The following is a 27348-nucleotide window of genomic DNA, read 5'->3' as shown; positions in this document are numbered from 1 at the left end:
CATGGATGCTGGACTGCAGCTGGCCTTTGTTCCAGCCATACCCTGCCTGCCTTCCCCACCTCCCCTGCACACCTCGCTGATCTCATTGCAGAATCCACTGTGCCAAAGGCTCCCGTGGCTGAGCCAGCCTTGCTATGTGAATGTCTGGCTTTTGACTGCAGCGGGCCACACTGTCTCCCTCTCAGGAGCCAGAGTCAGGGTATTATAAAGCTTCCCCCTCCACCCCCCACCACACAACACACACTCTCTGAGCCTTCCTGTATTGGTACCTTTTATGAAACATCCTAGGGGCAGAGAAGTGGCCTTTCCCTTAAAGGGCAGCCCTGTAACACCTCAGATCATGTAGCCCTGAAAGGTGCGGCTCAGACCCTGGGGGCTGTGGCAGCTGTGGCTGTGCTGCTGGGGCCTGGAGGAGGCCAGGGACATGTATACAGGTGAGCAGATTTCAGGTGGGACTGGGAATTAATATTCAGTGCTGATTCTTGCTTGATCTCTGACCCTCAAGCTACAGGAGTCAGACATGATCCCTTCGTGCCTTTGGAAGGCTTTAGGGACCAAGAGGCTTTGTGGGAGAGGATAAGTGGTGTTGGAGGATACAAATTCATTTTCTCAGTAGTCCTCATGTTCTGCATCCAGACTCGGGCTGACCCCAGCTTCTGGGGACATCCCTGGAGGAGCTCTCAGCTCATACATATTGAAATCAGGAAGCTGCATAGATATTTTATTTGCCTCTTCTATTCATTTCTGTCTCTCTCCCTCTAAAGATGAAGATGCATGCAAAGATCTTAGAATAGTACTTGGCACACAGGGGTATTACCATCTGCATTCCACAGGTGGGTAAATCAGGACTGCCACATTGCACCTCTCCAGGGGCCCAGATCACACTGTATTTTATTGTTATCAAGATAAGTCTCAGAGTGTTCAACAGCTTTTTCAATATCACTCAGCAAATGGATGCTAGTGGAGATCTACTTCACTCGTTCAATCAACACTTATTGAGTGCTTGCTGTATCCACACACTACTGTAGAGACCTGGGGTCCAGCAGTGAGCAAAGCTGGTCCAGGTTGGGATGAATCCAAAGCTGTTGCTGATCCTATTAGACCACTTGCCCAAGCTGCAACCCTAGTGTGAGAGTTGTACTATATGGTAATTAGTGAAAGAGGAACTTGTCATAAATCTCTGGGGTGGCTAAATGAAACTGTCCAGTCCCTCTTCCAGCTCTCTCCTCACTTATAATAGAGCCCACGAGCTCCCAGGAAAGCCTCAAGCCCTTTTCCTGGCTTCTGTCTGGCCTTGACTTCACTCCCTCTAGCATCTCTGACCTGGTTCCAGGGATTGTGCTTTGCAGCCAGGTCTCTCCTCTGCCATGCCCGTGGCCTTGACACTTTGACCTCTCTTTTGCTTCTCAAATTTACTCTTACCTGGAATGCTTTTTTGGTTCCTGGAACTTTATGCTGCAGTGCTCCTAGGTCACCCAGAGGCCTGGACTCCTGCTTGCATGGGGAGGAGGGCTTAAATAGTGACAGCATCTGCTTGCTTGCCTTACCTTTGCTAATGGACTCTGTGCTGTGCCTAACCTACAGTATGAGGGAGGGAGGCAAGGACTTCTTCAAGCCAGGCCTCATTCTCTGCACCTGTGGCCTGTGACTCCAGCCTAGGCTGCTGGCCCCTGGTGGTCAATGACGAGTGAGCATCCATGCATCTGGGAGCCTCCGTCCTTCCAGACTTCCTTCCCAGGGGCTTGGCATGACCAACCCTGACACTGGTATCCAGCCATCTTCCCTGAGGAAAGGCTTCTCTTATGTTTATCAGGCTCTGGAGAGGGCCCCAAGCATAAACTGCCTTTCTACCATCTACTTGTGATTTTTTTCATCCAAAAATCCCTTCTCTGAATAGGTTGTGAGATTAGGGCCTTTTCTACCCTCTGCATCCCCACCAGTGAACTGTCAGCTAAAGTCAGTTTGCACAAAGTAGGTTGTCTCAGTGAGGATGCTGAGGTTGGAGAGCAGATGGGGGAGCCACAGATTATTACTGCAGTGTTAGATTATGCCTAAGGCAGGGAGAGACAACATCTTACCAGGGAAGAGTTAGGAGTAAGTGGAGTAGATGGAAACAGCTCCATGGGAAAATCAAGAAGATGTTTTGAGGAGGTTTTAGACGAGAACAAATTGCTGTTTGAACAAAAGAGGCTCTCTCCAAAGTCTAAGTTGGAGGGATAAAATCTCTTTTATCTACTGCCCATTTTCTATAATTTCTCTTTTTTGTAAAACATGGTTAGTGTATGCCTTCTGAGAAGATCTATCCATCCATCCATCCATCACTTCATCCATCCATCCATCCATCCATCCATCACTTCATCCATCCATCCATCCATCCATCCATCCATCCATCCATCCATCACTTCATCATCCCATCCATCCATCCATCCATCCATCACTTCATCACTTCATCCGTCCATCCATCTACCCATACATCTACACACTCATCTATCCTTCCATTTGTGCATACATGTGTCTACCATGTGTTCAGCCATGAAACATACATTAAGCACCAGCTATGTGCTTTGATTGGTGCTGAGTTCTAGAGATAGTACTTAAAGACCTCAAAGTTGGCTGAGGTAAACACATTCATGAGATGACAACATATATAATGGAAGAGGGTACATCTAGGGTGATATGTGGGCAGTGGGAAGGCCTGCCTATCTATGCCTGGAAAAGAGCATTGCTCAAGCCTGTTCCCGTGAACTGGGATGTATTCACCCTTCCAAGCAGACATACCTGTGGGAGGACTGAGGGCTTCCTTTGGCCTTTCTGAGTCATGTCCTGCTTTTTCCTCTTTGTTCAAGACCTCTCTGCATTCATACATTTGTTGAGTACCTTAATGCATTGTGAATAGAAGTGCTGAAGTGAAAGGGAGATTCCACTGGGTTCTGGTCAGAGCCACAGATGAGCTGGTGCTGTGGACTCTGCCCTGATGTGTGAGTGTGTGAGTGGGTGGGGGTAGGGGTCAGAGAGACCTGGCTGGTTAAATAGCATCAGCTATGAGTGGGTGGCTGGTAGACCCATGAATGTCTTGAGAAGAGAAATCTTCCCATCATTAAGGATTCTCAGCTTCAAATTATTCTCTTGGGAAAAGAAAAAAAAAAAAAAACAACAAACCAATTTTAAGGGGCTTATATTCCTTATAACAACATCTCCATCATGGGTTTGTTTCCCAGAGGGGAGGAAGACTTATCAACACATGCAGTGGTGGGGGCTCCTGAGGGCTGGGGAGTTGACAGCAACAAAGAGTGAATTAGTCCTGCTCATTGAGGAAATGATCCCCTAGGCCTCAAGTGGCTGAGGGCACAGTTCTGTCATGGTGTTCCCTGTGCAGTGGGGGGTGAGCTCCCGTTAGGTGGTGGTACTTAGTTTTCCCCCTGCTGTCAAGTAAGCTCTTGTGTGCTGCAGGCCCCTAAAGAGGGTCAGCCCAGGCACTGACCTTCTGCTCCCCATCAGCTCAAGGCTCTTGTTTTAGCACACTGTTGACACCTCTGCAACATCTGGCCATCCTCCTCCTACCTGTCACACCTACAGCATGCAGAGGCCCTGGGCATGCAGCACACAGTGGTCGGAGCTGGGGGACAGGACAGTGGCAGACAGGACAGAGCTCTTTAGCAATGGTCTGTGCACAAGGATACCTACAGGGGAGGCAGTCAGCTCTGCCTGGATGTGACATGCTGGGAATGGCCCTTGAGGGCTGGACAGGCATGATGGGGCAGATGTTTGTGATGCTTTGCACCTCCTATTGTCTCATCTCAGACTTCAGCTTCAGTTGCTGGAGAGTTCGCGCCACCTAAGTTCTGATCTAAGGTTCTGCTTTTGGAGCACCTGGACTAAAAAACATGAGGAAGTAAATTGCAGGCAGAGAACAAGGCACAGAGCTGTTGTGGTACAGGGACATATTGAGGAGGGTGGGAGTGAGGCTGGGGGAGGAGGGGTTCTTTTTGCAGCCCAAGGAGCCTATTTGATCTTCCCAGGAGTCCTGTGAGGCTGACATGATATCCTATTTTTATCTGGTGATTTTGTTTTTCTAAAATATTTTTAGCAGACGACTTGCTGCTTAGGCGTTCAGAGAATGGTCCCCTTGACCCACTTTGGCTGAGGGTTGTTTGTGCAACAGTTATCAGTGGGGGGCCACAAACCTGACTGAGGGTGGATGCTACCTCGCCCTCACCCCCTTCCCTTCTCCTCTTCCTCTCCTTTGTGCTCCAATGTCCCCATGGAGGGCTAGGGTGATGTGAAGGTAACATCCGAAAACAGGGCTGTCCTTCTCCCCTGGGAGGGCGGGTGCTATCTTCCAGCTCCTCCACATCCCGATCGGGGTCTGTAGCCACACTCAGGAGGCTGAGCCTGGCCTGCCCACCCTGGACCCCACACATGGGTTGGGCCCCGATGTTGTAGTGTCGTTCTTCACACTGCTACCCTAGATTCTCAGTCATGGCCTTACTCTCCAGAGCTCTGAGACAGGGATGTGTCTCCTCTACCACTGAGCTCACATCAGTCAACTAAGCAGAAGGATAGTCCTCAGATGGGCACAGTTGCAAATCCCAAATGTGTTCCCTGGGTGGCAGTGACTCCACTGCAGAGCAGGCATCAGAATCCTCATCTCTTGTTACCACCGTCCTCGCTGTTACCTCGTCACTCAGGCCACCATTCACCCTAGGCCTGTCCAGTGACCAGAGTGGTCTTTCTGAGGCCCAGGTCTGATCTCCAGCTTCCTGTACACTGACCCAACAATGGCTTCCTTCTCCCTACAGTCACCTCTGTTGCTATTCCTCCTTAGTAAGTCCCTAAGTCTTTGCAGGGCTCAATCTCTGCTTCTCCCTTGATCCTGCTCCCTCTGTATTGTACCCATTGACACAGTCGTCTTGAACTGCTTTCAGTCCCTTTAACCCAAGGATCCGCCAGCAGTGGCCCATAGAGCAAATCCAGTATATTGCCTGTTTTGGAAAATAATGTTTTATTGCACATGGCCGCATCCATATGTTTATATATTGTCTATGGCTGCTTTCAAGTTATAACAGTAGGGTTGAGCAGTTGCAAAAGAGACCACTAAGCCTAAAATCTTTATGAGCTGGTCCTTTACAAAAAACTCTGGTGGACTGTGCTGTACCTGGCCCTGTCTCTTGACACCTTCATGCCCTTGCAAATGCTGTGCCCTCCCTTTATCCTACTAATCCTTCAACACTGAGCTTTCTGCTTATTCTTCCCTCCATCCTCCCTTACCTGAGTGAGTAACTTGCCTATGTGCACATCTCAATCAGCTACAGATCAGGGTTCTCCTTGTTGATGTACAGATGCACATCCCACTCTAGTTCCTGAGGCAGGGCAAGGTCTTATTCCATTCAGGACTCTAGAAGCTGGCTGGGTTTTTGAAAGTACACCTAAAAGCCGAGGATCTTCGCATAGATACTGGGCACCACAGCTTAGTGTTGGCATCCTGCATTCCTCCTCCTTTCTGTGAGTTTCTCCAAAGCTCTCTAGAAATGCACCTGTGGAAAGGGTTTCACTGCCTCTGTCTTTGCAGATCTCCAACCTCTATCTGTATGACAGTGTTCTGATGCTGGCCAACGCCTTTCACAGGAAGCTGGAGGACCGAAAGTGGCATAGCATGGCGAGCCTCAACTGCATACGGAAGTCCACTAAGCCATGGAACGGTGGGAGGTCCATGCTGGATACCATCAAAAAGGTACATGTGAGGGGGCACCCCCAACCTGGCCAAAGACAGGCCCCTTCTTATACCTCCACTGTGTTCCCCTCTAGCAGCTGGCCTGAAGCTAGGCTCTGTGTGGCTGCCCCAGTAGGCCCCTCCCCATTCCTCTCTCCTTGTCACTCTTCCTGTCCCAGCATCTACACGCCAGGTGAGCTGTGGTCCATGAATACATACTATCATTACTGTCTTCAATTTAATATAAGAACTTCTGAGAAGTTAAGCAACTTGCCCTTGGCTGCAAGTAGGTATGAAATGGAGGCAGCTGCCTATCCCATGTCTGCAAGGTACCCCTCTATGCAGACCACCACTCCCCAAGAAAGGAGTGCACCTGTATGTGCGCTTGTGATGTATCTTATGTGCTGAGGAGTGATACCAAATTAGAAAGCTGGATTTGAAGTGAACTGAGTAATCTATGGACGATTTGTTAGAGTGAATTCACTTTTAGAGGCTTCTAAAGAGCATTTAGGGAAATCCATAGCATTAGGAGTTTAGTCACAATGAGTTGCATGTGGTTTCAGTAGCAGGGAACATGCTCTAGTGTAGGTGAGAATCTACTACAGCCCAGGGCAGAGCCAGGGCTCCTTCTGGGCCAGGTGTTTCTGGGACTCTGTAGGCTCACAGGAACTATGAGAGATAAATCTTGATGAGAATCTCACTCTGGGCTTGGAGAGAGAAAGGGGCTCACCATGGCTCCCTCAGCCTCCTGCTGCCTTCTTCTCCTATGGAGCCCACTGAGCCAGTAGAGAGAGGCATGGAGACCACAGCCAGTCTATGCTGGATGCTGTGCTTTGTACATATTTTCTCCTTTAGTCTTTGTGGGTTCTATGATGTGGAGCTAATTAACTTCAGGCCAAAGCTGGGAGATGGGCAATGTGCCCAAGGTGGCACAGGTGGCAAAGCCAGGATCCAAGCTCGGGACCTGGCTGTGCCCTCCAATGCACATGTTTGCTGCCCTGCAACTTACCATTATGTGTCTGATATGTCTCCTGTTGACCTTTGAATTTCCTCTTGGGTCAGGCTAAGGTGAACTCCTGGAACTGATTGCAAGGGAAGGACTAAGCTTCAAGAGGGCAGGAACAAAAGCTGCTACTATTTAATCTCATGGCTAGCATGGTGCCTGGCACATAGCAGGGACTCTAAGCGTATAGATGGTATGAATGACAGGTGCAAGCCTTACGGATTTCTCCTATAAACAAATGTCCTAGAAAGTACTGATCCTGCTCTGAGGGCCTAGGACCACCAGCCCGTCTTGTCCTCGTTACAGCCTGTCCATGGTCTCAAGACTCTGATTGCTCCCTCCTTGGTGACCACTTCCTTGCTCCTCTTAGCCTTTGGGACTCCATCCTTTACCTTAACCAGATTTTCCAATGGGTTTTTCTCCTCTTCTGCAGGGCCACATCACTGGCCTCACTGGGGTGATGGAGTTTCGGGAGGACAGTTCGAATCCGTATGTCCAGTTTGAAATCCTTGGCACTACCTATAGTGAGACTTTTGGCAAAGACATGCGCAAGGTAAGCCTCAGGCTCCTATCTTCCAATCTTCCTGCTATGGTGCCACCGAAGACAGCAACAGCTACAGGGTCCCTGGGCTCCCAGCAACTGTTAACTAGCACAAATATCCTCCCTCCTAGTCTCTCTGCTGATGCTACCATTGGCTGGTGTTTATAGGGCATGCTGGGGAGTAGGTGCAGAGAGGTTTCCAAACAGAAATTGCCACTAATGGAGTCTCTTTGAGTTGAGCAGGGGTACCTGGTAACAACTGGGTCCTACTGCTTGGATCAGGGGGCTGCATGGAGGCTACAAAGGACAATGTGTTTTCTCAGAGCAGTGAAATCAGCCCGACCACAGGGACAAGTGTGAATTGTGGTTGAGGCAGGAGGCAGAGGTTACAGCCTGAGTGTCCTCCAGATCCAAAAGTGAGACAAGGCCACAAACAGAAAATGGAGCTGCAAGGAGGGTGGAAATTGGAAAATGCCAGAGGCCAGCGGAAAGATAAATGAGAGACAGACGAGTTGAACAACTCACACTGAGGTTTGGCTTTTTTATTTGGTGCTGGTGCTGGTGCAGGTGGCAGCCTGAGTCTTCCCAGTGATACTTTCCCTCTTCTTCCACCTCTTATGGGTGATAGAGAACAGTTTTTCAGGATTGTGGATAGTGGAGAGTGGCCTTTTATCCAGGGTGGGGATCCCCAAAGTTAAGTGGACCGATGACACCAAGAGTCTAACAGGGCTAGCACAAAGAGGCCAACGTGGCAAGTAAGGGCTTGGAACAATGATCCAAGTGAAGGACCTCGGATGTGGTCACTGTGAGCCAATGTGGAGCTGATGGTGGGTATCCTGGTGTGGTCAGTGGTTGGGTCTCCTGGGCCTGGCCAACTCCACTGGCTTGGATGCACTTCCAGAAATAGCCTGTACAGGAGACGCCAGAGATGGGACTACTCATGGTGTAGATGGGCCACAGCGGCTTGGTCTTCTCCGGAAATAATGAAAGCATTGACTGATTGGCATGTACTCAGGCACAGCCTCACGTATTCACAGACACGCTCACACACACACACGTACACACTTCACACACTTTGAAGGAAGATGGCTCTACTAACGATGGTGCCTGGAGCATGAAGGACAGTCCTCGCAAGTAATGAGCTCTCAGCAGGGCCTGGATAAGCCCTCAGCAAAGAGCCCTCTAGCCTGATGTCAGCACTGGCTAGGAGCAGTGGAGGGGGAGGCAAGGGCTAAGTGATGTTGGGGTACTGAGAATCTGGGTGGGGGACTTCTTTGGTTTTGCTCCTGAGGGCCAGGGTAGAAAGACGCATGTGTGGACTGGTGGAGGGTGTGAGAGCTGGAGAACAGGGAGGGAGCAGTGTAGAGCTCATCAGTGACAGATGGGGCAGAAGACAAGCTCCCCAGGGAGAGACTGGGATGGCCTGGGTCCATGTGTGATGGGGGGCGGGGGATTTTTAGCCCACTCTGTGATAGAAGAGAGAGTCATGGATTGGTCATATAAATAATCGAAGTTTCGATAATTTGTTGTGACACAATGTCTGACATACATGGCTTGATGGCATTTTGGAGCTCAGAGGTTTGTTGATGGCATCCTAGAGGGAGTCGGCTAGCAACTATTCTGTGACTTCCCATGGAGGGCCATGGTGTGACCTGAGATGTCCAGGAAGCCAGGGCTGGCCTATGATGTCTGTTAGGAATGCCTAAAGCTGTGGGACTTGGTAAGGGGATGGGGATGGGTGGTCAGCATTGGTCTGGGTCACGACCACAAGAGATATGGTCTTGCACTGGGACTCCCACCAGGTAAGGAGGGCTCTTTCAGTCACTCTGGTGTGAAAAAGCTTGCCAAGTGTAGCTGGCTGCTGGAATAACTGTTCACATCGACCACAGTCCTGGCGCACTTGCCTTCATCCCCAAGTCTTATTTTGAAGTTAGGTCCTGCCTGCCAGCTCCTTCCTTCTCCCACCTACTTCTTTTGGTGGGAATGCCGGCTGTGGAGGTCCCCGCCTTGTCTCAAGCAGCTGACCCTCCAGTCCTGTGCCTGGCGCCAGGCTGGCCACCTCAGGTGCCTGAGAGAGGGGAAGGCACTATGTCCTCCACTTCCTGTTTCAGGTGTCTGGGCCTTCCATGTTGCCAAGGCAACGCGCCTCAAAAACCCTGAAGCCAGTGGGAGCTGGAATCTCTCAATATAAGGAGCTTTGAGCAGGAGGCCTGAATGTAATTGAGTTGGAAGGGAAGCTGATTTTCAAGTGGGCTTTATTTTTAAAATGTATCTTTTTGTCATTTTAAAATCTGCCCTTAATAACTGCATATCCTAGTTGTTATCTGTCTGCCTAGCAGCTTATCGCTGCTAAGGGGAAGTTATCTGGAAAGCAGGGAATGGGATTTACTGTAGCAAATGTTTGTGATTCAGGCCTAGGGTGCATTAAAGCAAGTCCAGGGGGTTTCAGATGAACCAAGGAAAAGGGATTAGGACCGTATCATGGGGGTAGGGCAGCATTTGAAGGCAGAGCTGAGTGGTGGTTTCGGGTGGGAGGCGGGGCTGTGAAGGGTGGGGCTGGGAAATCGGGGTAACTTGAAAATAAAGGACATTCACATAAGGGAGAAAAAAATTGAGGATGGGTGGCAAATTTGAGGGTAGGGTCCTGAGCCACACCAAAACAGTGCCAAGATCAGTCATCGAAGAAGTGCCCAAGGTCAGAGTCCAAGGGGTCGCAGCTCTCTTGGCCATGCAAGGTACACAGCTGCTACAGGAGTCGACTGGGCAGACTCCTAGATCCTTTGATGCTGGGCAGGGGCAGCATTCCCTGCAAAGATTATATATGTCATATATGAACAAAACCAGACACAGACTAAGCAGTTTCTTTAAGACTTAAACCAAGAGGAATCATTTAAATTAAGGAGCAAGATATTTTCTTAAATACCCTGGAGGGAAATCTCAGGGATGGTGAGTCACCCAGACATTTTAGATTAAGTGGCATCAAGAGACTGTAGATTACTCAGCCCCTTCATTGGAGGGAAGGAGTGGGTGATCGCCTTTCACTGCAGGGTGCTGGACAAATACTAATTCAATTATCTCATCCAGGAAGTGCGTTTTTAGTGAATGAGCTTTGTATGGAAAAATCAAAGGTCTATGTCATCAGCTTGCTGTGTAACTACAAGCAAAATATTAATTGTCTGTTTTGTACTTGGAGCTGTCTGGCATGGGTCTGCCACCAGGGGAAAGGTTTGCTGGAAACTTCCAGTTCTCACAGGCATTGGTCTGACATTTGTCTTGGGGGTGGGGGGTGGTATATGCTTCTTCTGTCCTATTGGAGGCATGTTTTTTTCAGGGCTCAGAACGGTAACAGGACTTCCACAAATTTCTACTTGGCTTTGTTTCTCTTTGTTCAGACAGGAATCTCCAAAAGAGGATTCCATGAACGTGTCCATGTAGATGTCCTTAGCTCATGATTGAGCTCTGACAGATCTGTCAGAGCCACCTGTAGTTAAGTTTCCAAAGGTGGGGGATGTGGGAAGCTGCTGGGTGTAGGGAGCGGGCAGAAACTGTTAAGCATCCACGGTATCCAAAGGTGCATTGTACGTATGTTGTCTCATTGACCCGGGCCTTTGCTTTGTCCCTGGCTCTGCCTCTCCTGAGTTTTTGCACAATTTCCCTTTTCTGAACCTTTGTTTCTTCAGAGGAAAGTTACAGGTAGTATGAGCCTACTTGTTGGATAGAAGCGTCAGTGTAATGACACTGTGCAGCACTTGGCAGTGAGAGCGTGCTCATATGGCACAGGGCATCAGCTTTGGGCAAATGGGGCTGTGTGTTTTCTCTGAGCATATCTATCACAGACTCCACAAGAGCAGAGAGGCACAGGAAGGCCTAAAACACAGCCTCCAGCCTGACAGTGCCCTAGACTGTAGCTCAAAAGCCAAGGCCAGAGATGGGAGGCTCCCTCTTGCAGCCCTGAGCTGGTGCAGCTGGGATCACTCAGCTCTGTGTGCCAGGGCAGTGCCAAACTCCTCTTCTATGCCTGGCAGCAGATGTCCACTCCATATAAAGACCAAGGGCTGAGACGGATCTGTGGAACTTCACCTCTGATAAGATTTTATTTTCAGGGCTGTTTTGGTGTTGGTGTAATCATTGCAAGAAGAAAAACATGGTTGTCTTTTTTTTCCCCCACAAGCATGACTTGCCTGGATAGGAGCACTACTTATAGCCCAGAGGAAACATTTCTCCATGACCTGATTGCTGAAGCTGTTTTCCTTTCTCCATCCTAATGGCACTGGTGTAGGGAACTCATTCTCTTCCACTAACTCCGGGTCCCTTGTGCAGGAAAACCCTGGGAGAATTGCCAACTGCTCACAGGCCCTTTGAACTTCATTTTCCGTGGGTGGCATCCACCCAATTCAGTGGCTCAGTGCAGGGCAGCGGGTGTCCTTGGGCAGGAGGGTGGGGCAAGTAGGCAGGAGCATCTGGACAGCCTGTGGCTTTGTTTTATGCCTTGCATCCTGGATGAGGGAGACCCTGATGTGGTGTGAGACAACACAGCTGTTTTCTTCTCCTTTCTAGAATCAAGTTAGGACCAAGAGAGGCTGAAGGAGTACTTTGTCCAGGGGGTCAAACTTTTCTCTGGCCCTACAAAGTCTGGTCAAGCAGGATCTTGCTGGGACCCAAATGTATTAAATAGTCATAGAAGCACATGTGCTGGTTGCAATAGGTGGGGGATTGGGGTCTGCACAGCTAAGTTTGGGGAACAGAGGCCCAGAGACTGGGGAGATGCATAGCACCAGCAAGCATGATGCTGTGCTGGGCTTGGAAGGCAGATTTCCTGGGAGTGAGGGGGCTTGGCAGAGGACCCAGAACATCATTTCTGAACTTGAGGAGATGCAGTTCTGTGACTCCCTGTCTCCCCTTCAGCTCAGTTTCTGCTCCAACCTTCCCCAGCCAGCATTAGGGCATCACAGTCCCTTCCTGTTGGCTGGGAGCCTGCTGAATTGAAATTTCCACCACTGCCCTTGGCTCAGCCTCCCTGTTCCAGCGATTTCCCAGGGAAATGGAAGGGCCTCATTCTCCTTTACTAGTTTAAGACGCTTCTTCTAACTTCTCTGTCAGTTTTGATTCTTCATAAAAGCTGGCTTTGGATGGGGATCAAATGCCCCCCTTGATGTTGCGTCCCTGGGAGAGCCTTGTGTCTGCTGATAATTCACTGAGTAATAACTGCTCTTTGTGCAGGGATTGCCACGCCATAGGACCCCAGTCCTCCCTGAGGTTGAAAGTGCGTCATTAACATTCTCGTGCAGATCTGCTACGCAGTGTTACAAATTGCCCCAAATTCTCGGGTTCAGAAGTTGTAAGAGGTGAAGCCAGGTTGAAAAGGCTAACTCGTAATGAAGTAGAAGCTGCCTTTACCTGGTGGCTCCAGCAGTTGGTGCTAGGAGCCTGGGAAGTGGGCACAGCAGTGAGGAGGGGGATATGGGTGGAGGTGGGGCTGGGAGGATCTAGTCTGAGGACTGTGCAGTGTCTCTATTAAGCTGCTCCCATAGAGACTCCCAGCTGTGCACAGTGAGTCGCAGAAGAGAAGTAAACTTCATGGATTAACATTCTTCCAGTGTATTTTCAAAGTAAAATGTCAACCGTTCTGAACCCTTGTGCAGAACTATTTTTGACAGAGCCGAGAACTGAAACAAACACTGCTGCTTCATCCCAGTAAAGGAATAAGGAAAAGATGCAATCAAGTATTTCATTTTAGGTAGCGTTTTATCAATACATACCCATTAAGGGTAGAATGTTCAGAAAATACAGATAAATGAAAAGAAGAACATAAAAGTCAGCTACAATCTTTAAACCAAGAAATAAATACTGTTAATGTTTCTGTTGTATTTTCTTGTTTTTTTTCTCCCTCCATACATAGAGATCATGATGTGCATATTTATCAAATTGCTCTTTATTATAATACATTTTATATCCTGACCTTCCTACTAAATGTTATATTGGGAATATCACCTCATTTCTCTAACTATGCTTTATGACTATGATTTTTTCAGTGGAAATACATTACTCAACTTACAGGCAGCCATTATTTATTTTGTCTTCCTATCTGATGAATATTTAGGTATTTTCACCACATTATTATAGAATAGTGTTATCATGAACATCTAAAATACATACAATTTTAATTATATCTATATTTATTTCCATACTATATTTTTTAAGAAGTAGAATTACCAGAACAAGAATAATAATTCTTTTTTTTTTTTTTTTTTTTTTTTTTTTTTTTTTGAGATGGAGTCTTGCTCTGTCCCCCAGGCTGGAGTGCAGTGGCGCGATCTCGGCTCACTGCAAGCTCCGCCTCCCGGGTTCACGCCATTCTCCTGCCTCAGCCTCCCGAGTAGCTGGGACTACAGGCGCCCGCCAACACGCCCGGCTAATTTTTTGTATTTTTAGTAGAGACGGGGTTTCACCGTGTTAGCCAGGATGGTCTCCATCTGACCTCGTGATCCGCCCGCCTCGGCCTCCCAAAGTGCTGGGATTACAGGCGTGAGCCACAGCGGCCGGCCAAGAATAATAATTCTTTTAGGCTCCTAATGTACATGATACATATTTTCAGATTGATTATAGAAAGGCCTAATAACTTTCACATCCATGAGTAGTATATAAAGTCTATGTTATATCACATGCTAAAAAATATGGTTGATATATATTAAACATTTTTGCTAGTTTGGTAGCAAGATGAAAAAGCGATATACTAAATTTGTGTTTCTTGTGAGATTGTACATTTTAAAGTATAATTATTGCTGATTTGTATTTCACATTTTTGTAAATTATACCTCAGGTTCTTTGCACATTGTAAACTTATATAACCTCTCTTTCAGAAAGGAAATGATAGTTATTTGTGTTCAATATTTTGTTCTAGTAAATAGTTTGCCTTTGAATTTAAAAATATTTTCACATACAGACATTAAAAAATGTATGTGGTCAAATAATTAGATTATTCATTTGCATTTTTTCATATTCGTGTTTTTTAGAAACTTATGCCCAATTCACAAAGTAGATACTGTTTACTCATACTTTCTTCCAGTTATTTTTGTGGCTTGATTTTTTTTTTTTTCAACAAAATCTACCATCTAACTGGGATGGATTTGGGATAAATTGTGACATGATGGCCTAGCTTTTACATGTTTTCACTAAATGGTCTCTACTACCATTTATACAGCAGACCTTCATTTCCCTATTGACTTGAATATCACATTTTATTATAAGCTATATAAATTTGCATATCTCATTGATTTTTAGAAATTATTAATCACTTTTCTTTTTTCTCTAAGCTTTAATTTAATTCACATTTGTATATTTTCGGAATATGGTGGCTTCAGGTAACAGAATGTCCACCTTAAGTGGATTAAACAATAAGGAAGACTTCCTATCTCACATTAAAGAGGACTACAACTAGGAAGGCTTCAGGGTTGGCCACTTCAGACACTCACTGCTGAGCCCAAAGATCCGGGTCTTTTTCATATCTCAACCTGGCTGTTCTCAGGGCATAGTCTTAATTTTTCTCATAATTTCAGAATGACTATGGCAGTTCTAACTGTCATACCCAGAAAGATAGCAGTAAGTAGAAGCAGAGTACACTTTTCTGTGTGTCTTCATTCTGTAAGTGAAGAGCCCTTTCCTAGAAATTTGTCCTAGCTTACTGTGTTATTTTATATCATTTTGTTTTTTTGTTATAGCAGGTGAGGGTTTCCTGCTAGATGCATAGGTAACATTGGCAGAATTTCTCTCTCAGATGCTTGTGTTCAGCTTGTGTTAGGCTTGTGCTCTTTTCATAACATGGGAAAGAAATTGCTCATTCTTTTGTACTTGCAGAGGCAGAGCTCTTGAACGCTGGAAAGAATTTGACTGCACAATTTTCTGGGCTAGCTGCTGGTTTTGGAGATATTACTTTTGTATCTTGGAAACTTTCTTTCCTGGTTTCTACATTTCATTTAATCATTTTTAGCAATCTGCTTCACTGAAAATCTTGCAGTTCACTGGAATTTTCAAATTCATTACTTACAGCTCTATATAGTACTTGTAAACAATTTAAAAAATACTGAGCTGTTGACATATGTCCCTCTTCATTCCTATTATTACATATTTGTGTTGTCTTGCTTTATGTTTTGATTAGACTTGACAACAGTTTTTTCTATGTTTTTTTTTTCAAAGAACTAGGTCTAATTTGTTTAATCATGTTCTGTCTGCCCGCTGCATAATAATTGTTTTATTCTTATTTATTTATTACTTTTTGAGACACAGTCTCACTCTGTTGCCCAGGCTGGAGTGCAGTGACACAATCATGGCTCACTGCAACCTCCGCCTCCTGTGTTCAAGTGATTCTTGTGCCTCAGGCCCACGAGTAGCTGGGACTATAGGCACATGCCACTATGCCTGGCTGATTTTAGTAGAGATGGAGTTTCACCATCCTGGTGACGCTGATTTCAAGCTCCTAGCCTCAAGTGATCTGCCCCCTCAGTCTCCCAAAGTACTGGGATTATAGGTGTGAGCCACTGCACCTGGCCAATTTTATTGCTATTTTAAAAAACTTTTTATATGAGGTGTTAGATAATTTATTTTTATTCTTTCTTGTTTTGGAATGCCTTGTTTTATTCTAAATATAGTTGTGACTGAACTTTTAATGGTTTTACTAATATAAAGTGAAGTGTAACCCTTATACAGAAAAATGTCTTAATCTTACGTGAATCACAGTGAATTTTCAAAAGTGAACATGTACATACAGACAACACTCACATCAAGGAACATCACCAGCACCCTCAGAGCTCTCCCCTGTGCACCCCTTTAGTTACCACACCCACCAAATGGAATCGGTTTTGATATCTAATGCCCTTAATTAGGTTTTTCCTGTTTTTAACTCGGTATCAGTGATATCAAATGTTCCATACTCTTTTGTATCTTACTTCATTTGCTCAACATTATGTTAGTAAGATTCATTATTATTGTTGTATGTAGTTTTAGATAATTCATTATTGGGTTTTACAAGGAAAGTTTTATTATCATACAGGTATAGAGAGGCCAACATATCAGGAGACAACTGCCATTGAAAAGATAGGTTGTTACAGTTCCCAGAGGGGCATGCGAAGCACACTAGACAGGGCCACAGGGTCAGTCAGGAGGTGGAGGAAAACCTGAGCAAGCTCCATACTTATTTTTCAAGACAGACTTGGTGATTCTTGACTCTTTGTATTTTCTTATACATTTTAAAATTAGATTTTTATTTTCCACAAAAAAATTTGGGATTTTGACTGAGATTGCTTTGACTCTTGATCAATTTGGGGAGTGTTAATGTCTTACCAATATCGAGTAACCTAATTCCTGAATATAGTATACCCCTCAATTTATTTATGGCTTCTGCAATTTCTCTCAGTAAAGTTTTGTAGCTTTCACTGTAGAGATTTGAATAACTTTTGTTTGATTTATTCCTGGATATTGATTTATGATTATATGTGGTAAATTTCAAATTGATTTTTCTACTTGTTACTGTGTGTATATAGAAATAGAATTGGGTTTGTATATCAAACTTATTTCTAGTGAACTAACTGTATTTGCTAGTTTACCTTTAGATTATTTTAGGTTTTCTGTATACACAATCATGTCATCTATGACTAATAAAACTTCTATATTTGCATTTCTAATTTTTTTTTTTATTTCTTTCTCCTGTCTTGTTGCATTAGTTAGGGTCTTTAGTTCAAGTTAAATAGATGTAATAACAGTGGACATCTTTATTTTGTTCTTGATATCAGAAGATAATTTATAATAATTTATTCTTTAATATGTTTACTACATAATTTTGGTCGATGTTCTTTTTTCAGATTAAGAAAATTCCCTTGAATTCCTAGTCTACTAATAGTGTTATCAAGAATGAGTGTTACATTTATTTAAAGGCTATTTTGCATCTATCAAGATAATTATATAATTTTTATTCTTGCTCTTTCCTGTTAATATGATAAATTATGTTGATATATTCCTTTTTGTTGGTGCTCATTTCTCTTTATTGCACCAATACCATACCATGCTGTTATTATTATTTTATAGTATATTCCAATATTTGCTAAGTTTGATACCATCTAATTTCTCTTCCTTTTCAGAATATTTTATAATTAAATTTTTATTTTGAGTTGGTATAGATTTACATGCAGTTTTAATAAATAGTATAGAGAGATCCAGCATACCCTTTATTCAGTTTCCCCAATGGTAACATCTTGCGATACTGTTATGCAATAACACAATAAGGATACTGACATTGATACAACCTATGGATCTCATTCAGATCCACATTTTCCCAGTTTCATTTGTGTGTGTGTGTGTGTGTGTGTGTGTGTGTGTGTTTAGCTGTATTCAGTATTTTCCTGTCTGAGCTGATATATCCACTACCACATCCAACACACAGAATAGTTGTTACCAAGAAGATTCCTTCCCCATTTGCTCTTTTATGACCACATGGACCTAACTCATACCTCCCTGCCCTTGTTCCTACCTCCTGATAACCATAATATTTTCTATTCTCCATTTCTAAAATGTTGTCATTTAAAAAATGTTGTATATGTTGAATCATACAGTATTATAACTTTATTGGCCTTTTCTCACTCTAGAAAAAAATGGCATAATTTTCTAGAGGTTCCATCCAAGTTGTTGCATGTATCAAGAGTTTCTCCCTTTTATTGTTGAGTATTATTTCAAAGAATGAAATAATACTATTTGTTTAACCATTCGCCCACTGAAGAACATCTGAATTATTTGTAGTTAGGGCAATTATGAATAAAGCCACTATGAGCATTTGTGTACAGGTTTTCTGGGATAAATGCCCAAGAGTGCAATTGCTGTGTCATATGGTAATTACATGTGTAGTGTTAAAAAAATTACAGCCAAACTGTTTTCCAGAGTAGCTGTACCATTTTATACTTCAGCCATGAAATGCATAAGAAAATGCCTCTACATCCTCACCTGCATTTTGTGATATCACTATTTTTTATTTAATAATTTCACAGAGATACATTATTGTGGCTTTAATTTGCACTTCACTGATGGTCAGTAGTGTTGAATTTTTTTTATGTGCATGTTTGCCTATTTGCCATCTGGATATCCTCTTCAGTGAAATGTCTGTCCAGGTCTGTTGCCTGTTTTTCTAAGATGATTGCTTATATTGTACTGTTGAGTTTTGAGAATTCTTTATATATTCTAGATACTAGTCTTATATTGGATATATAGTTTGCAGTCATTTTATTGCAATTTGTAATTGCCTTTTCCTTTTCTGTTGAGGATTTTTTGCAAAGCTAAAGTTTTACATTTTAATGAGGCTAAGTGTATCCATTTTTCCTTTTATATATCATGATTTTGGTGTCAAGTCTAAGAATTCTTTGCCTATCCCTATATTCCAAATATTTTTTCCTTTTTTTTTTTGAGATGGAGTCTGGCTCTGTCGCCCAGGCTGGAGTGCAGTGGCGCAATCTCGGCTCACTGCAAGCTCTGCCTCCCGGATTCACGCCATTCTCCTGCCTCAGCCTCTCTGAGCAGCTGGGACTACAGGTGCCCGCCACCACACCTGGCTAATTTTTTTTTGTATTTTAGTAGAGACGGGGTTTCACCGTGGTCTTGATCTCCTGACCTCGTGATCCGCCCGCCTTGGCCTCCCAAAGTGCTGGGATTACAAGCGTGAGCCACCACGCCCGGCCCCCTATTTTTTTAAAGTTTGATATTTTCATATTTTATATTTAAGTCTATAATCCATTTTGAATTAATTATTTTAGACATTGTGAAGTTTAGGTTGAAGTTCATTTTTTTTGCCTATAGGTATCCAATTGCCTCATCACCATTTATTTAAAAGACAGTCCATCCTCCATTGAATTGCTTTTGGACCTTTGCCATAAATCATTTTGGCATATTTGTGTGGGTCTATTTCTGGGTTCTCTAGTCTATCCCACTGATCAATGTGCCTATCTTTATGACCCTGTCTTGATTACCAAAATGTTTTACACATTGTTGGATTGTATTTGCTAAGACATTATGGGGGATATTGCTATTCTGAGTTCATGAGAATATTGAGGTGTAGGGTTTTTTTTTTTTTTTTTTTTTTTTGCTGTTGTACTATCATTATCTGCTTTAGGCATCAGGGTAGTATTAGCCTCATAAAATATGTAGGAAAACACTTGTTTTTCATCTTTTGGAAGAGATTATGTAGAATTTGGTTTTAATTCTTTAAATGTTTGATATAATCCTCCAGTAAAATCATTATAGACTGGGGATTTCTTTTACAGGAGCTCTTAAATTACAAATTAAATTTCTCTAACGGTTATTGGGATATTCCGATTATCTATTTCATCATGGTTGACTTCTGGTAGTTTGTAGGAAATAATTGGTCATTTCTTCTAAGTTGTCAAATTTATGAGTGTAATGTTGTTTGTATTTTCTTTTATTGTTTAAATGGCTACAGCATCTGTAATAGTATCTCTTGTGTTATTCCTGACATTCGTGATTTGTCTTTTCTTTATTATTATTTTTGTTAGTCTTGTTAGAGGCTTATCAATTTTATGATTTTTTTAATTTTTAAGTTCAGGGATACATGTTTAGGTTTGTTACATACGTAAATGTGTGTCATGGGGGTTTGTTGTACAGATTATCTCATCACCCAGGTATTAAGCCTAGTACCCATTAGATATTTTTCTGCTCTTCTCCCTCATCCCATCCTCCACTCTCCAATAGGCCTCAGTGTGTGTTTCCCTCTATGTGTCCATGTGTTCTCATCATTTGGCTGTCACTTATAAGTGAGAACATGCAGTATTTGATTTTCTGTTTCTATTCTGCTAAGGATAATGGCCTCCAGCTCCAACCATGTCCTTGCAAAGGACATGATCTTGTTCTTTTTTGTGGCTGCATAGTATTCTAGGGTATATATATACCACATTTTCTTTTTTTTTTTTATTATATTATACTTCAGGGTTTTAGGGTACATGTGCACAATGTGCAGGTTTGTTACATATGTATCCATGTGCCATGTTGATTTCCTGCACCCATTAACTCGTCATTTAGCATTAGATGTATCTCCTAATGCTGTCCCTCCCCCCTCCCCCCACCCCACAACAGTCCCCGGAGTGTGATGTTCCCCTTCCTGTGTCCATGAGTTCTCATTGTTCAATTCCCATTTTTGTTTTTTGTCCTTGGATTTTTATGAAATGATGTTTCCATTTCATCCATGTCCCTACAAAGGACCGAATCATCTTTTTATGTATTTCTAGTTCTAGATCCCTGAGGAATCGCCACACTGACTTCCACAATGGTTGAACTAGTTTACAGTCCCACCAACAGTGTAAAAGTGTTCCTATTTCTCCACATCCTCTCCAGCACCTGGTGTTTCCACATTTTCTTTATCCAGTCTAGCATTGGTGGGCATTTAGGTTAATTCCATATCTTTGATATTGTGAATTGTGCTGTAGTGAACATACACATGCATGTGTTTTTACAATAGAACAATTTATACTCTTGGGGTATATACCCAGTAATGAGGTTACTGGGTTGAATAGTATATCTTTCTTTAGGTCTTTGAGGAATTGCTACACTGTCTTCCACAATGGTTGAACTAATTTACACTCCCACTAACAGTACATAAGTGTTGCCTTTTCTCCACAACCTTGCCATCATCTGTTATTTTTGACTTTTTCATAATAGCCATTTTGACTGGTGTGAGATGGTATCTCATTGTGCTTTTAATTTGCATTTCTTTAATGATCAGTGAGTTCAATTCCTGGATATCCTTGTTAACTTTCTGTCTCGTTGATCTGTCTAATGCTGACAGTGGGGTGTTAAAATCTCCCATTATTATTGTGTGGGAGTTTAAGTCCCTTTGTAGGTCACTGAGGACTTGCTTTATGAATCTGGGTGCTCCTGTGTTGGGTGCATATATATTTAGGATAGTTAGCTCTTCTTGTTGAATTGATCCCTTTACCATTATGTAATGGCCTTCTTTTTCTCTTTTGATCTTTGTTGGTTTAAAGTCTCTTTTATCAGAGACTAGGATTGCAACCCCTGCCTTGTTTTGTTTTCCATTTGCTTGATAGATCTTCCTCCATCCCTTTGTTTTGAGTCTATGTGTGTCTCTGCACGTGAGATGGGTTTCCTGAATACAGCACAGTAATGGGTCCTGACTCCTTATCCAGTTTCCCAGTCTGTGTCTTTTAATTGGAGCATTTAGCCCATTTACATTTAAAGTTAATATTGTTATGTGTGAATCTGATCCTGTCATTATGATGTTAGTTGGTTATTTTGCTCGTTAGTTGATGCAGTTTCTTCCTAGCCTCGATGGTGTTTACAATTTGGCATGTTTTTGCAGTGGCTGGTACCGGTTATTCCTTTCCATGTTTAGTGCCTCCTTCAGGAGCTCTTTTAGGGCAGGCCTGGTGGTGACAAAATCACTCAACGTTTGCTTGTCTGTAAAGTATTTTATTTCTCCTTCACTTATGAAGCTTAGTTTGGCTGGATATGAAATTCTGGGTTGAAAATTCTTTTCTTTAAGAATGTTGAATATCGGCCCCCACTCTCTTCTGGCTTTAGAGTTTCTGCCGAGAGATCAGCTGTTAGTCTGTTGGGCTTCCCTTTGTGGGTAACCCGACCTTTCTCTCTGGCTGCCCTTAACATTTTTTCCTTCATTTCAGCTTTGGTAGTGAATCTGATAATTATGTGTCTTGGAGTTGCTCTTCTTGAGGAGTATCTTTGTGGCATTCTCTGTATTTCCTGAATCTGAATTTTGGCCTTCCTTGCTAGATTGGGGAAGTTCTCCTGGATAATATCTTGCAGAGTGTTTTCCAACTTGGTTCCATTCTCCCCGTCATTTTCAGGTACACCAATCAGACGTAGGTTTGGTCTTTTCACATAGTCCCAAATTTCTTGGAGGCTTTGTTCATTTCTTTTTATTCTTTTTTCTCTAAACTTCCCTTCTCTCTTCATTTCATTCATTTCATCTTCCATCAGCGATACCCTTTCTTCCAGTTGATCGCATCTGCTACTGAGGCTTCTGCAATCTTCGCATAGTTCTCGAAACTTGGCTTTCAGCTCCATCAGCTCCTTTAAGCCCTTCTCTCCATTGGTTATTCTAGTTATCCAGTCTTCTAATTTTTTTTTCAAAGTTTTTAACTTCTTTGCTATTGTTTTGAATTTCCTCCCGTAGCTCAGAGTAGTTTGATCGTCTGAAGCCTTCTTCTCTCAACTCGTCAAAGTCATCCTCCATCCAGCTTTGTTCCGTTGCTGGTGAGGAACTGCGTTCCTTTGGAGGAGGAGAGGTGCTCTGCTTTTTAGAGTTTCCAGTTTTTCTGCTCTGTTTTTTCCCCATCTTTGTGGTTTTATCTACTTTTGGTCTTTGATGGTGGTGATGTACAGATGGGTTTTTGGTGTGGTTGTCCTTTCTGTTTGTTAGTTTTCCTTCTACCAGACAGGACCCTCAGCTGCAGGTCTGTTGGAGTTTACTAGAGGTCCACTCCAGACCCTGTTTGGCTGGGTGTCAGCAGCGGTGGCTGCAGAACAGTGGATTTTCGTGAGACCACAAATTCAGCTGTCTGATAGTTCCTCTGGAAGTTTTGTCTCAGAGGAGTACCTGGCCTGGTGAGGTGTCAGTCTGTCCCTACTGGGGGGGTGCCTCCCAGTTAGGCTGCTCAGGGGTGAGGGACCCACTTTAGGAGGCAGTCTGTCTGTTTTCAGATCTCCAGCTGTGTGCTGGGAGAACCACTACTCTCTTCAAAGCTGTCAGTCAGACAGGGACATTTAATTCTGAGGAGGTTCCTGCTGACTTTTTGTTTGTCTGTGTCCTGCCCCTAGAGGTGGAGCCTACAGAGGCAGGCAGGCCTCCTTGAGCTGTGGTGGGCTCCACCCAGTTCGAGCTTCCTGGCTGCTTTGTTTACCTAAGCAAGCCTGGGCAATGGCCAGCGCCCCTCCCCCAGCCTCGCTGCTGCCTTGCAGCTTGATCTCAGACTGCTGTACTAGCAATCAGGGAGACTCCGTGGGCATAGGACCCTCCAAGCCAGGTGCGGGACACAATCTCCTAGTGTGCCGTTTTCCAGGCCCGTTGGAGAAGCGCAGTATTAGGGTGGGACTGACCCGATATTCCAGGTGCCGTCTGTTACCCCTTTCTTTGACTAGGAAAGGGAACTCCCTGACCCCTTGTGCTTCCTGAGTGAGGCAATGCCTTGCCCTGCTTCGGCTCGCGCACAGTGCGCTTCACCGACTGTCCTGCACCCACTGTTTGGCACTCCCTAGTGAGATAAAACCGGTACCTCAAGCAGAAATGCAGAAATCACCCATCTTCTGTGTCGCTCAGGCTGGGAGCTGGAGTCCGGAGCTGTTCCTATTCGGCCATCTTGAGAAAACGTCCAGTTTCAAATAACTTCTTGATTTCTGCTTTAATATTATTATTTACCAGAAAGTCATTCATACAGTCCATGTAATTGGATGCTTTGGAGTGAATTTCTTTGTCTTGATTCCTAATTTAATTACACTGTGGTATGAGAGACTGTTATAATTTTGGTTCTTTTGCATTTGCTGATGAGTGTTTTACTTTGGATTATGTGATCAATTGTAAAGTATGTGCCATGTGGCAATGAGAAGATGTTTATTCTGTTGTTTTTGGGTAGAGAGGTCTGTAGATATCTGTAAGTTCTGTTTGATCCACTGCTGAGTTCAGGTCCTGAATATCTTAATTTCCTCTCTCAGTGCTCTGTCTAATATTGTCAGTGGGGTGTTAAAGTCTCCCACTATTATTGTGTGGGAGTCTGAGTCTCTTTGAATGTCTGTAAGAACTTGCTTTATGAATCTTGGTGATCCTGTGTTGGATGGATATATATTTAGGATAGTTAGATCTTCTCACTGAATTGAACACTTTACCATTATGCAATGTACTTCTTTGTCTTTTTTTATCTTTATTGGTTTAAAGTCTGTTTTGTCAGAAACAAGGATTACAACCTTTGCTTTTTTCTGTTTTCCATTTGCTTGGTAAATTTTTTTCTTTTCTTTATTTTGAGCCTATGTGTGTCACTGCATGTGAGATGGATCTCTTGAAGACAGCATAACAATGGGTCTTGGTTCTTTATCCAGCTTGCCACTTGTGCTTAATTGTGGGCATTTAGATCATTTATATTTAAGGTTATTATTGATATGTGTGGATTTGATCTTGTCATCATTATGTTAGCTGGTTATTATACAGACTTGTTTTTGTGGTTGCTTTATAGTGTCACTGGCTTGTGTACTTCAGTGTATTTTTGTAGTAGCTGGTAAGTCTTTTTTCCATATTTAGTGCTTCCTTCAAGAGCTCTTGTAAGGCAGTCCTGGTGGTAACAAATTCCCTCAGCATTTTCTTATCTGAAAATGCTCCTTTGCTAATGAAGCTTAGTTTGGCTGGGTATGAAATTCTGGGTTGGAATTTCTTTCTTTAAGAATGTTGAATATCAGTGCCCAATTTCTTCTGGCTTGTAGGATTTCAGCTGAGAATTCTGTTGTTAGTCTGATGAGCTTCCCTTTGTAGTTGACCTGGTCTGTTCCTCTAGCTACCTTTAACATTTTTTCTTTCATTTTAACCTTGGAGAACCTGATGATTATGTGTATTGGGGATGATCTTCTTGTGAACTATCTGACTGGGGTTCTCTACGTTTCCTGAATTTGAATGTTAACCTCTCTAGCTAGGTTGGGGAAGTTCTCATGGATGATATCCTGGAATATATTTACCAAGTTGGTTCCATTCTCTACATCTCTTTCAGGTACACAAGTCAGTCATAGGTTTGGTCTCTTTACATAATCCCATATTTCTTGATGGTTTTGTTCATTTCTTTTTATTCATTTTTCTCTGTTTTTGTCTGCCTGTCTTATTTCAGAAAGGCAGTCTTCAGGCTTTGAGATTCTTTCCACCTTTTGGTCTCTTCTGCTATTAATACTTGTGATTGCATTATGAAATTATTATAGTGTTTTTTCAGCTCTATAAGGTCAGTTATGTTCTTCTCTAAACTGGCTGTTTTGTCTATCATCTCCTGCAATGTATTATCATGATTTTTAGCTTCCTTGCTTCCTTACATTGGGTTTCAACCTATTCCTGTAGCTTCATCAGCTTTGTTCTTATCCATATTCTGAATTCTATTTCTGTCATTTCAGTCACCTCAGCCTCAGCCTGGTTCTGAACCCTTGCTGGAGAGATGATGTGGTCATTTGGAGGAAAGAAGACACTCTGGCTTTGAGTTTTCAGCATTCTTGTGCTGATTCTTTCTCATCTTTATGGGCTTATCTACCTTCAATCTTTGAGGTTGCTGACCTCTGGATGGTTTTTTTTTTTCCTTTTGTCCTATTCGATGACCCCGAGGACTTGATTATGGTATAAGGTGGATTCACTAAATTGCTTTATTTCTGGGAGATTTTCAGGGGCCAGTGCTCAGCTCCCATCTCCTGGACTGCATGCTCTAACTCTGGAGAACTTGTATTGGGCCCCAACTTTGTTCTCTGACTCCTAGAGGTTTGGAGTCCACTGTGCTGGGGATGCCAAGGTGTGACAGCTGCAACAGAGTGTTAGCATGTGCTGGGGTGCCTGCCTCACTGTGGTCATTCACCACAGTGGCAGAGGCAAGGCAGCTGGTAGTAGGAGGGGCCCTTATGGAGACTATGTGCACTGTTGTGCTGGAGGTGGAGTTGGTTTGGGACAAGGTGCTGGCTGGCATAGGTCTGGGTGCTTTCTCTGTGCCCCCATAAGCTAGTGATTGCTCAGGTTGTGGGAGCATCCCTTGTTCTCTGTGCAGCATTAGCACAAGTATGGGACACTAGTGGAGGCAGGGCTTGCTGGCTGTGTGCCATGAAGGCTCTGTCTGCAGCGGCAGTCGGTGGTGGTGGGGGGACAAACTGCACTCCCACATGCTGGCAGGGCAAGTAAAGCAAAACCCACCTGTGCAGACACATGCTAACAATGTGATGTGTGGAGCTGCTGTGGGCTCAGGGGAAGCTGCAGTGTGGGGAGGTGGCATGTGGGCTCGTGTGCAGCCATAAGAGCCACCTCGCTGGAGCTCTCCACCTGTCAGCCTTGGTCCTCTGGTGCAGAAGCTATGGTGTGTGCTGCCAGGGCACCTGACACTGCCTTATAAGCAGGCATGGTGATGCTGGGGCCCCAGGAGAGGTAAGCAGGCCAAGGAGTGCTCAGGTTGGACCAGTCCTGTTTGATGTGCAAGACCACCCTACAGAGATCAAGTCTGACAGTTCCCCTAAAGCTAGTCTTTTATTTAGGAGCAAGTTGAGCCTAGGGTGATAGCTGTACCTGGCCATGCTCCACTACAGCTGCACCTATACCACACCGTCTATACTCTACATCAGCTGGCTGCTGCCCCACCACTTCTCTAATCAGCTATCCCTGCTGTCTCAAGTGTCCGTGATGGTCAAGGGGTCCTCTCCTGCCTGGGATCCAGAGGCCTGTGGTGAGAGTGGGTTGCTCCTTGCTAGTTCAATTCATCCATTCCCCTAGAGCTGTTGTAGGTCAACAATGAATCCCAGTGCTCAGTAGCCCTTGTGGGGTTCACAGTTTTCTCCCTCTTCAATCTAGCTTCTGTGTCTTTCCTCCATCCACTCTCAGTGCCTTCCCTCTGAAGATCTGTTAAAAGCATGCCAGTCATTTCTGTCCCTCCATGGGAGCTATTCCACTTGTCTACATCTAGTTGGTCATCTTGTCCTCCTCTCCTTTATTGATTTTTTGAAGAACAATATTTTGTTTCATTTTAAAAATTATATTTCTATTTTCAATTTTAATAATTTCTGCTCATCTTTTTTTATTTCTGCTTGCTTTGAATTTATTTTGCTTTTTTTTACTCCTTGAAGTAGAACCTTAGATTATTTGAGACATTTACGTTTTTCTAATATAAGCTTTTAGTGCTATAAATTTTCCTATTAGAACTATTTTGGCTGCATTTTACATAATTTAATATGTTGCATTTCATTTATATTCAGTTCTATATAGTTTCTAAAAATTTCCTTTGAAATTTACTATTTGATTTATGGCTTAGGTTAAAACTTTATTGTTACTTTCCACATGTTTAAGGATCATCCTTTTGT

General features: G+C 43.7%; 1 protein-coding gene across 3 annotated transcripts in view; it reads left to right on the top strand.

Moving 5' to 3' along the window:
• GRID1 (glutamate ionotropic receptor delta type subunit 1) overlaps positions 1-27348 on the top strand; it is a 770551-nt gene that overhangs the window by 510193 nt on the left and 233010 nt on the right. For all 3 annotated transcript variants that reach the window (XM_032141682.2, XM_058436447.1, XM_058436446.1), the window contains exons 7-8: positions 5570-5731; positions 7147-7266. In XM_032141682.2, the coding sequence (XP_031997573.1) occupies positions 5570-5731; positions 7147-7266 (282 nt within the window). The remainder of the gene's footprint in view (positions 1-5569; positions 5732-7146; positions 7267-27348) is intronic.

This window comes from Hylobates moloch, unplaced genomic scaffold, assembly GCF_009828535.3.
Source record: "Hylobates moloch isolate HMO894 unplaced genomic scaffold, HMol_V3 SCAFFOLD_3, whole genome shotgun sequence".
NCBI classification, from domain to species: Eukaryota; Metazoa; Chordata; class Mammalia; order Primates; family Hylobatidae; genus Hylobates; species Hylobates moloch.
The sequence above is the reverse complement of the archived record's forward strand: the minus strand, read 5'-3'. Positions and strand labels throughout refer to the sequence as shown.